Source organism: Lactuca virosa, chromosome 4 (genome assembly GCF_052849685.1).
Source record: "Lactuca virosa cultivar CGN04683 chromosome 4, Lactuca_virosa_CGN04683_v6, whole genome shotgun sequence".
NCBI classification, from domain to species: Eukaryota; Viridiplantae; Streptophyta; class Magnoliopsida; order Asterales; family Asteraceae; genus Lactuca; species Lactuca virosa.
In genome coordinates, this window is record NC_136429.1 from 396,100,473 (window position 1) to 396,112,534 (window position 12,062).

The 12,062-nt window shown below is 32.3% G+C and overlaps 1 protein-coding gene and 1 long non-coding RNA gene across 2 annotated transcripts; one reads left to right on the forward strand and one right to left on the reverse strand.

Annotated features, from left to right (window-relative positions):
* Positions 1-1,784: 1,784 nt before the first annotated feature.
* On the reverse strand, positions 1,785-4,106 carry LOC145106460 (protein FAR1-RELATED SEQUENCE 5-like). Its single transcript, XM_079043428.1, has 5 exons — positions 3,997-4,106; positions 3,129-3,274; positions 2,312-3,039; positions 1,951-2,220; positions 1,785-1,868 (listed from the first exon to the last, which is right to left on the reverse strand). The coding sequence occupies exons 1-5, from the start codon at positions 4,104-4,106 to the stop codon at positions 1,785-1,787; spliced, it is 1,338 nt and encodes a 445-aa protein (XP_078899554.1).
* A 6,657-nt stretch (positions 4,107-10,763) lies between these two features.
* Positions 10,764-11,910, forward strand: LOC145169041 (uncharacterized). The gene is made up of 2 exons (XR_013742256.1): positions 10,764-10,926; positions 11,634-11,910. It is a non-coding gene; the product is annotated as an uncharacterized LOC145169041 (long non-coding RNA).
* Positions 11,911-12,062: the final 152 nt, after the last annotated feature.

Consider the following 12,062-nt stretch of genomic DNA (forward strand, 5'->3'; position numbering starts at 1 on the left):
TATTAAAGAAAGGCTGAAAAGGTCAAACCAATATTCTTAAGTCAATTATTTTATTTTTAGAATATTGAGTCAAAAACACTAAACTACGACTTACAAAAATTGAAAGAGGAATATACGTAGAAATCCAAATGTCGTTACAAACAAATCGATCGGTCTCGAGTCGATACAAAAACAACAATCGTTCAATCCAACCTTCCAACAATTATACAATACCTAAAACAAGTAAACATTCAAAACTTCGGGCTTGAAAGTTCCAATCATGCTTGTTGGGCCTTTGTGATCCATTAACATGATTTTTGGGCCCAAGGGTTAATAATAATAAATGTTATTGGGCCTTCTATGACCCAATTTCATATTAAATGGACCCTCAATGGCTTTTAAGTGCTATTGGACCTTAGTGGCCCATTAGCATTGCTAGTAAGGTCCAAGTGAATCAAATGCGAAATGGGCCAACGTGTCCTTCGTATACCCAACAACCTAAAATAAATCACGAAAGTAGCAAGACTTGTATTCCTCCTCTCCTCGTTTGTTAGGCTTATGTGTAATCAAAGTAAACAAATTCAGGTCGTTAATCAATAGTAATCAATGTTGTTTGGATTAGGTGAGTAATAACGGGCAACACCTCTAAGGGTCGTTCGTAGTCTGTAGTTATAATCAAAGTCTCTTGGAAGGAGAGCGAGAATTTGTGTATAGATCTATACGGGGGTGACTCCCCCACACCTCAGCTGTTCGCTACAGTTAGACTCGGCCAGTCTAGGGTGACAAAATCTTAAGATCAATCCCAGCGTACATTAGGATGCCAAGACAGACAAACTAGTCATTATTATGCATGGTTATAACGACTCGCATAAATTAATTAATCCAATACCATCCGAGTAATCAAGGAAGAGTAATCAAAATCATTCACTGTGGCAGTATAGCAATTTGAAAAACAATTATATTTATGTATTCGGAAAACATCGGGTTTTTTGAGGAAATCAACACCACTCGCTTGTATTTTCTATAACTTTAATACAAAACTCCCTTTTATACACGTTTTGAAATCATTCATGCATCAACTTATGGATCTTCACACTTTGGTAAACAATTGTCTTTACAGAAAATATCGGATTTTCTGGGTTTTTACAAACTACACAAATCATTTTATCACAACCCTGCTTATGAACTCACCAACATTTCATATGTTGACGTTTTTCAAAATAACTTGTATTCTCAGGGGGCTGAAGGGTAATATCAAGTATGTTAGGATGTTATGTTTTGAAAACTCTTAAACGATTTATGTTATGGATGTGTAATATTTAAAACAATGTACTGGATGTGAACAGTATCAGTTGTAATGTATTGATGCATGGTGATGTTTATGTTACGATTCATGTATATTCATTGTGATGATAATCAATTTAAGTCACGCAAGCCCTCAGACGTTTCCGCCGTCTGGTTTCGGGGGTGTGACAGTTTTCAATCTTCAATGGATAATTTGCAGAAATCATATGAGGAGTACCATCTCTTGAAGCTATATCCAATCTTTTTTGTTCATGACGTTGCTTTGCAATAGCAGTGTCAAAGTTAAACATAAAATTCACAAGTAAATTGGATGGGCTAGAGAAAACATTGAAGAAAGAATTTGAACTTTCAGATCGTGATGTTGTCTTCATAAGACCACACATAGGAATATCTCTAAAGTAAGAAGGAATCCATTTGTCTCTCTTATTATACATGTCATCCAACCATTTATTTTCTCTCAATTTGAATTTGTCCAACATTAAGTTCCACTTACTCTCAAATTATGTTGGTTCAAGATGTATATTCCAAACAATTTTATGTAATTGTTTCTTGAAATCTGTATTTTCAACTATATCTGAACAAATCTGCAATTCCAATTATTAAGTTGTTAGTATATAATGTTAAATTTGAAAATTCTATTAACTACATAGTTAATAAGTAAATTACTTTGGCAGGTATTTTGCTCATGATGTGCCACATACATAACATGTGTCTACATCCCTGAAACTCTTTTGAAATGGACGTACATAAAGCCGGATCCATATCAGACAAAATCATGGAAGGAATTTTTCCATGTGCTTTAAGAAAAGCTCTTAACAACCATGTATATGACTCTATTGTTTCATCCGATAAGAGTCCAACTCCAACATTGATTGTCTTGTCATGGTTGTTAATGGCAGTGAAAGGATCAAAAATCATATTATACTTGTAAAGTATCTTATATCATATAACTTAATTTTTAATATAAATATAAATATTATATTGAAATGTACCTGTTGGTTCTGTAAGTTGCATCCATTGAAATCACATTAGAAAACTTAGAGTAATTTTCTTTAGCAGTTTCATCTGCCCAAAACATAGCATTTAGTACTTTATCATCTAGCTTATATTCAAAGTGGAAATTTGGATAATTATCTCTTCGAATTTGCAACTGGTCCACAACACATTGAGCATCATTAGGTCCAACTATATTCATATAATCTCTCCAGAAATTTTTGTAATCAATCTTGGATGCAGTTACATTATCGTAGCCTCCATTTAGACTTGCTTGTAACTTGTGTGCTTTTGTAGCTCCAATGTTTAAAGTAGAAGCTTTCACAATAAGTTCTTGATCACAAATTGTCAGCTTATGGCTTTTACTACAAATGCTTTGTTGATCAAAATCATTAAGTGGATGATTATGTACTGCTTGAAATTTGTATACTGTAAAAGTATCACTTTTATGATCTCTGTGAAAACCTATCATTGCCATGCATCCTGTTACCTTATGATAACTTTTTCTTTCTTTCTTTTTCAGACCTCTTGATGTCAATGTGTCAATACTTTTTTTCCTTGGTTGACCATACTTGTTGCACCTTATATGTTTTTTTCGCAGAGTATAATCTCCATAATAAGTTGAAGTTCCCATTCTAATTCCAAAGCCAGCAGCTTTCCCATACTTACGGTACATTTCAATTGCTTCATTCAATGATGGAAAAGAATCTTTTTCCTTAGGAATCAATTCTTTTTCAACATTTGGATGATATAAATCGTCTCCTTAAGGATAAATTGGTTCTGTTTATATATGAAATTTGCAGTTATTCTAATAAAAATATATTAATTTAATATTAAGGTTGAATGCTTGCCTGAATAATATGTGATTAATGTTTCTGATTGATCACCTGAACAAATATTGTATGATTCTGATTCATCAATGCTGAAATCAATTGATGATTGTATTTCTTTTCCAGCAGTTGGAACATAAATATCGACTCCATCTCCATAAAAAAGTCTGTGAAAAAAAATTATGCAATGTTATTGAACATAAATATCGTAAATGTTTGTATGTAATCATCAATATCTTCTTTAATTGAACATTGAATTAAAATAAGTATGCAGTTTTTTGTAATAAAACTCTTTATTAATGTTTGATATTAATTCACGGAAGATCAATTGAAGTTAAAACAGATTGAAAACTTGCCTGCATTCTGATCATTGAATACACTTCCTGAGTTTTCAATTGCTAAGTTTTGATAATCAGTTGTTGTCGATGTAAGAATATCTTCTTGAAAATTCATCTTTTTTCTTTCACTAAGATTTTTTTTAGAGTTTTTCGATTCATTAAGATTTGGTTAAATTGAATTCGCGAATCATGGAGATGTTGGTTAATAGCCTTATTAACGGTTATTATGTTTGCAGTTTATGATGAAGTAGTTATTAGTACGAATTCATAGAAAACATGCATTACAATATTTTGTAAGTGACATTTATACCCTTTATAATTTAATTTAATGATTTAATAATAATAATAAAGGTTAATGATGTGTCATTTTCTGATTGGTTCTTGTATTTTTGCATCTTTTTTGTATTTTTGCAATAACCTTCCCCTATATATATATATATATATATATATATATATATATATATATATATATATATATATATATATATATTATTATATTATATTATATTACATATACAATTAACTCACAATCCTTATGAACAGTACCTTACCCCGTACTGTTCATCAGGTTATGTAATTCAACTGGGGTCACCACCTCAACTACGTACTGAATATCTTTAATCCTCATCTCCACCGCTTTAATCGAATGAACCTTCACCATCGCTCTTTAAACACCTCTCAAAACATGAATCCTCGTCGTTCGTTGATGCTTCCTCGATATTTAGATGTGCTCCACAAAGTTTTTTCTTATTTTCTAGGGTTTTTATACTACTACTGAGCACCATCGAAGCAACTCACCACCATCACAATAGTCATCGTTGTCTTCGTTCCATACCCGGACCGACAACGAGACCACCACTTTTCCCCACAAAGGAACCCTAAACCTTACTTCACAGAAGAAATTGACCAAGTTTGTTTTATCTTTTCGTCTCTCACCACGTTCCAACTTGATGTCATTGAAAAGCTTCACCAGTTTAAATCTGACTGACGATTGTAAGATAGCCATCACCACCACTGTCTTCTATTCACCGCTGATGTATTTCGTTCACATCCTCACCGCTTCTTACAACCAAATCTCCTTTCGTTGCTCTTCTAACGTTTGTTTCTTATTTGATTTTAAAATTTGAGGATGTTGCTGTTAATTTTAATAGGTTTGGATTAGGGTTAGCTTTAATTCGAGTGTCGATCAATTGTCTGATTTTTATAACACACACGTACTCTATTCTAATTTTCAGGGGTGTTTGGGATATCTTTTTTAGCCTTAAAGTCCTTTTTATAAAAAAAAATTTGTAAAAAGTTTTTTTTTTCTCAAAAGTAGATGTTTAAAATGTGTTTGGATGGAAAAAAACAAAAGTTGATTTTTAAAAGTCACAAAAGTCATGATTTTATGACTTTTAGAATCAACCTCTTTTCCCTTGCCCAAAAGTTGTTTTAAAAAGATCTTTTTAATTTTACAAACATCTTTTCAACTTTTTGGAAAAGTGAAAAGTCCAAAAGTTGTTTTTAAAGCAATCCTAAACATCATCTTCATCATGGATGATGACAGGACATCGATGTTGGTGTCCCTTAATCGGATTACCTTACACTTTATGTGGGATGAGGTTCGTGTGTGACATCCCGAAATTTTGGTCAAGGACTGTGAACGGTCAAGTTCATAGTAAGTCTATCGATAATTTGACTCATTGAGTTTTAGTGATTCTAATGTAAAATAAATGAGTTATTTCAACTATTATAAGATATCAGATGCTATCTTAATTCCAAATATGTAAACTAAAAAACAAATCAAACAGCTCAAAGTGCAACTTTAGTTAACGCGCCTAAAAAACTGAAATTTTGTATTAATCAGTTTTAAGCAATACAAACACTCTAGTTTCGTAGCACTTGCTTCCCTGATTTTGAGAATATAAAAAACGTCCAAAACGGAGTTCTTATGCAAAAGATACGATCGTGTTTAGATTCTCAAAATCAATATAATACTGTTTTCTTAAAAAAAAAACTGTCAACTCTGTTGAGGGACTTGCACACCTCAAATGGAAATTCCAAAAGCATTTTTGGACTCAGGCTATAGCCTAATATTTATTTTCATATTTGAAATATTTTTAATAAAAATATTTAAAATAAAAAATAAAAAAAATGAAAGATACGTTTTCAAGTTTATAAATCGCGAAACCCTAAACTATTGATTTCAACCTAATTTTAATTATTAGCAATACATTTTGGAAATAATAGTATATATCCAAATCCGGTTGACGTGGATTTTAACGACGATAGATAGTCCAACACTCAATAATTTCGTGAACTACATGTATGTATATTCAGGTATGGACTTGTGTCATAATCAATTATATGTTGTTGGTTAAATTTCCATAAATATACATTATATATGTGTGTATTTTAAATTTAAGAAACCAAGGTCTAATAAATTAATAAAGTTCACATTTCCTAATATATATATATATATATATATATATATATATATATATATATATATATGAGTTTAAATTTATACAATACACAAAATACATTTAGAAATGTATTATTTCCATATTTCACACAAATACACATACATATATGTATATACAATAGAAAAAACAATCAATAATACATTAAAGCTATTAGAAATACATTTACACCGAAAGAAAACACAAAATATATAAAAACAAACAAATTATATAAAAATCACAGCCAAAAAGCATGAGTTGCTTCCCGATATCAACATATCTATTTTTACATACAATTGACAGTACTACACTTAAACATTTCATAGTTCACACGAATGAGACATTAACTGCAAATGTACTCTAAAAACCTTCATTTTGGTTTGAAGCTCCCCTGCACTCTTTCTTTAGCCTTGTAATGAAACTTTCAACCAACACAACACACAAACAAAACTGAATCCCACACTCAAACTTTGATTCGCAATCAGCCAAGAATCAAACTCTTGTTCTTAAACTCGTTTCTACCTGCGGATAAGAAGAACTACAAAACGTTTTGTTTCTTTTCCTTTCCCTATCAAACATCAAAACCAAACAACTCAATGGATCACTATTTTCTTTATAGTTTGTTCCTACTAAATCAAAAAACAGAAAGAATATGAAGGAAGGAATTATCGGAGCAAAAGGTCCCTCATGTCTCTCTCGTTTTCACCCCTGTTGGACATCGAGCATAGCAAGCCAAATACTCTCTCCCATTTCTGTTCCTTTACCCCTTCCCTTCATCGATTTCCTGTCAAGAACCAAAATCAAATATCCCTCATTATATAGAAAATCAAAAGACAAACATCCATTGATTCTTAATCAAACGAACACATATGTAGTTTTGCCAAATCAAACAAGAACAAAAAGAAAAGAAGGAGCCTTTACGTGTTGATTGAATCGTTGCTGCCCAGCTTCCTCCATCACCGATTCCACCCACCTGCCGATTGCCACCACCCCATACGACTTACTGTCGCCTTACAACTCCCAACTTGCAACCACCATCGAACCACCCTTGTGTTTCAAGAAGATCGGACCAGAAGAAGAATGGAGCCGCCGGAACAGCCCTGGGCTGCCGGCCTCCCCTCCATCGCATGTGCTAGCGATCCACCAGCACCACCGAACCCTCGCTTCTGGCCTCTTTCCGATCGCAATCTCCTAACAACACCGAACACCTCCTCCTTCTTTGGTCTAGTCAAAACCCCGGAGACCATCTCGGTTTGCGAGTCGGGCGACGAACCTCCGTGCTTCTCCCCCTTAATCAGACGAAGACGAGCACCGGAGAATCTTCCCCTTGGTCTCCTTTGCTGCCGACGACGGGAGATGAACGAAGGGTTGCTGCAAAGTGATTCCTCTATCCCCGCTGTGTTGGTTCATCGATTCGACTGCCTTGTTCATCTGTTCGTTCGTGACTTCCTATTGGGAGCATTCATATCCTTTAACCCGATCAAACTAAAGAAACTATTTTAAGTATGAATCTACTTATACAAAGGATACATTTTTGCTTTCAAGGTTTATTACAATCACAGTTATAGTATGGATTTACTTTATACAAAAGATACATTTTGGATTTCAAGGATTTATTACAAGCATAGTTATAATATGGATTTATTTATACAGAAATACATTTTGGGCTCTTAAAAACTCATTGCAAACACTGTTTTTAACTATCGTTTTATAAATGGATAAACTAGTGAAAACGTTTTGTATACGTGTTATGATTATTTTATCGTGAAATATCCGGTTCACACAACAAATATTATATTATACAAAGTTTTATGATTTTTATGTGACGTTGTATATTATAACAAGTATGTTATAAAATTTTGTACTATTTCAAGGATTCGAGCTATTACTATACATGTTCATTTATATGTTTAAGTACACAACGTTTATACATGTATATATGTTCATTAATTTTAAACATTCATTTATATAAAAGCGAGCACATTACATTTTTACATATATGTCAAACATGTTCGGCTTTTATAAACCCTATACAATGATATTCATTATGCCTAGTAACTTAATCACAATTAAGTTAGGGATGAGAGTTATTCACGAACTTACAAACTTTTTAGTTAAAGGCTTTTTAGTGAGATATTATTCAATAGCTGAGTTTAATCACTTAGCACCCCCACACTACTATAACTGTTAATCTTCGGAGCGAGATACATATGTATAGATCTATACGGGGTTGACATCCCCACCTGTGGTTGCTAGCTACAACCCTTGATTGATCAAACGAAGCAGGTGATAAGTGTCTACAATCGTTACTACAACGTCCAATGAAGCGTTGTAGGGGGGGTTTACTTTCAGTCAGGTAGCTCGGTTATAGGACTCACTATAAACATTAACTAGAATACCTCTCTTTTCCTCACTTAATCATGGTTTCAGTTGCCTTCAAAACTATTTTAAATATGGATTTACTTATACAAAGGATACATTTTGGCTTTCAAGGTTTATTACAATCAAAGTTACAGTATGGATTTACTTATACAAAAGATACATTGTGGCTTTCAAGGATTTATTACAAGCACAGTTATAATATGGATTTACTTATACATGAATACATTTTGGGCTCTTAAAGACTCATTGCAAACACTGTTTTTAACTACCGTTATATATACAAAGATAATACTTTTTAGACTTATTAAAAGTATTACTGCATTAGCAGAAAACCTATGACACCCACCAACCTTGTGTTGACTTTCAAAACTACATGTATTCTCAGGAAAACACTAAACAAGCATTCAAGACAGATTGGATTACAGGTGACCTAGTTTACTTACTGTTGTATTAAATGCCTATCTGTTAAGACAATTCATGTATTATTATTATTTGTAAAAAGCTTGTATTCAAATATCAAGATGGAACATGAATGCTATTTTGTTTATTGTTGTACTTGTGTTGTATATTCAATTTACTTGTGATCCATGAACTTAGTCGCACAACCCAACGTGTTCCGCCGCCTCGGCCGGGGGTGTGACATCGTGAATGTCTCATTTTATTGCAACTCAATTCATTTATTTCAATTTAGGAATTTTGTGTACTTAAATTTTCGTTCTTGGATCTTGGTGTATACATACGCTCCACCTTCTCTATTTGCTCCTAATATGTTTCTTGGTGTTATTCCCAATCTCACACTTCAATACCACCGTCGATTCGTGATTTTCAGGTAGGACCACTTTCACTTAATGGAGTTGTTGGAATGTATCATATTGTACATCAGAAAACTGTTAGGATGAACTCAGGTTACTATTTTTTGTTTTTAATTTTTTCTTATTTGATTTTTTTGGGTTAATACATATGTGTTTACTTAATTTTTTAAAATTTTCAGTTAATACGTATGTGTTTTGCTTCCTCCTTCAAAGTCTTTTCAGATGTAATTAATTAATGGAGGAATCATCAAAGTGTTATGTGTACCTTTGACTGAAAAATCTTTTTCAATGCCCTCAAAAAATGTGAAATTTTAAGTGGAGAAATCAAATTTTGGCCCAAGGGTTTGCCTTTCTTGAATATATATTGACTTAAAACCCTTCCAGAAATGAAGAATCAACATATCAATGGTTAATCCTCCAATCTTAATTTCTGTCATTTTTATGTGCCCTTCTTATGTGCCAATTGTGTTGATTGTATCATAAGAAACAAGTGTTTATATGTATGGAAAGTAATCTCCGTACTCTTGGAATTTTTTTTGCTGATGAAATTTTGAAGAACAAATCACACTATATGCTTTGGTTATTCCATTAAGTAGACCTTATTATTTTTTGTTTTATTTTTGCATAATAAGGTCATTGGTTGATGGTATCTCTTCATGTGTTACATGTATTGCCTTATCGACTTATTTTATTTTGTTTCTGTTATTTGTAGAAAGGATAATAATGGCTATATGAAGTTATTTGTGAAGCTGTATAAGGATTTTTCTGGGTTTCGGTAAGTGTCTCTTGAGTTTTGGCTTAAATTTGTCATTTAATTCTTGAGTCAAAAGCTCAAGCTCACCTGATTACAATATTTTATGTATATATATATATATATATATATATATATATATATATATATATATATATCCTTTTTCTAACTTTGTATATAAATTCAGACAAACAAGGACACCAAAGATAATCAATAATGCAAAGGGTCATTTAGGACCAACATGGATTTTTGTATCAACTAGGTGAGAAGCAACTTCTATTCTAACTCTTTCATGTTTATTTATTAAAATTACATTCCTTTGTAACTTAAAAGTATAGTTTTAATTGATGATCACAAAACATTTTGTTCCAGGCCACTTATAGCAAGGTAAAAAAGGAATGCTACTTATAGCAAGGTAAAAAAGCCATTTTATAAATAAGAAGACATTTTGGCAAGGTAAAAGTTGGCAAATATGACCATCATTTTAAAAATCATGAGAAATGCACGCCTTGAGGTGAAGCGGATGATGATCAAACTAGAGGCGTCGCCTCTGTGGTAGGATTTGATACGTATGCCTCGTACTAGTGAAGCGTAGAGGAATCGGTTGAGGCGGTGCGTTTTTCAGAAGCGTATGCCTTCGACTTTTTTTTTTTTTTTTTTTTTTTTGACTTTTTGACGTCGACTTCTTTTTACCTTTGTTTTATTCACCGGTTTTATAATAAAATTTAAAACCCGTTTCATATATTGAACAAGTCCACTCATTCGCTCACTCTAAAACGTCGCTCCTCTCTTCTTCTCAAAATTGCATCCCACCTGGTTCTGCTCTGGTCGAAGGTCTGCATTCTTCTATCGAAAGCATTTTGTAATTATTATTATTATTATTTTGTTAAGCAAATGATCTCTTTGGTACTCATAATTATTACATTGAAAGTTTGTAGTTTATGTTGTTGACTACTGGTATATGTGTGGTATTCAAATATAAGGGTTTAACATGTTTTTGTCGAGGGGTTTTACTGTTCTGAGGCTTCTTTAATTTCTACAACAAGAGGGTATCAGATTCTCCACCTCATCACTGATCAATGACATCAAAGAAAGGTAATTTCAGTTCTCATATGGAAAATTAGCCTATTTCTTTGGCATTTAGCTGTTGAGCACGACTATTTCATTATGTGAACAAGGTGAAACTTTTGGTAGTGAGCAGGGTTAGATGATAAAGAAACATAGAGATTGGTGATGAATATTTTAGTTTTAAAAAATCAGAGATCGGAGAGGTAGAAAGTAATACATCACTGTCTGTTCAGTATAAGCCTAGAATTAATTACTGTTACAGTTTCTGTACAGTTTACTTTTGTGAGTAAATTGATGTGTAATCATAAGGATTTGATACTTTTATTGATCATCACAACGATATTCTTTTGTTCAAACTAAGATAAAATGTATGATTGAACTTTAATGTAGTGCTTTGTATGATGAATTTGGGAAAGAGTTGAATGGTTCATTCTATTGGAAAAAAGATGTTTGTTTTATTCATAACTTTGATATGGTTAGTATTACATTTTCTTCCTTTCATTTGATTTATCATTACTCGACCACCGGTGATTTTCTTGATTCATGAATAGATTTAAAGGCTAGGGTGGACTGTGGAGGACTTATTTAGTCAAAGTTGGTTGGTTTTTTCTTCTTTCTAACTATTTAAAAATAAATGGCAAATTTTGTTAAATGGAAACTTTTGGTGTAGAAGTCAAATGTTGGGAATTTCTTATCTATAACCATTAACATATGTTTTAATTAATTTTCTACAGAGATCAAACCGTGACGTCTGAGAGGGGAAGTGAAAGCAGTTTTGTTCTATTCAGGTATATAGGCATAATTTGGCTCGATCTTAGGGGTAAGGAGTACCAAGTTCTGAAAGTTAGTATCTTATTATAAAAATCACGGCGATAATGATCTATATTTAATTACATAATTTTTTTGTGTATAAATAATTTTGTGTAAATAAAGGTCATGTAAAAACTATACATACACCAAAGGATCAAGGATGCGTGTGGGCACAATAAACATTGAGGTTTACCTTTCTAATGGCCTTAAATTTGTTGATTATGAGTTTCTGAGAGCATACTGTACACCTATTATTTTAGTTATGCATTTTTTAACAAAAAATTATAGTTATGATATCATGTCAAAATTAAGTTTCCATCATCTAATATTGCTATATAACAATATATAGAATT

Excerpts from the sequence above, each read along its gene's own strand:
- LOC145106460 (XM_079043428.1), bottom strand. The coding sequence starts at position 4,106 with ATGGTGAAGGTTCATTCGATTAAAGCGGTGGAGATGAGGATTAAAGAT. Across the intron at positions 3,040-3,128 it reads ATTAATCACATATTATTCAG|GAGACGATTTATATCATCCA; the intron begins GCAAGCATTCAA and ends TTTATCCTTAAG. Across the intron at positions 1,869-1,950 it reads TGAGCAAAATACCTGCCAAA|ATTTGTTCAGATATAGTTGA; the intron begins GTAATTTACTTA and ends TTGGAATTGCAG.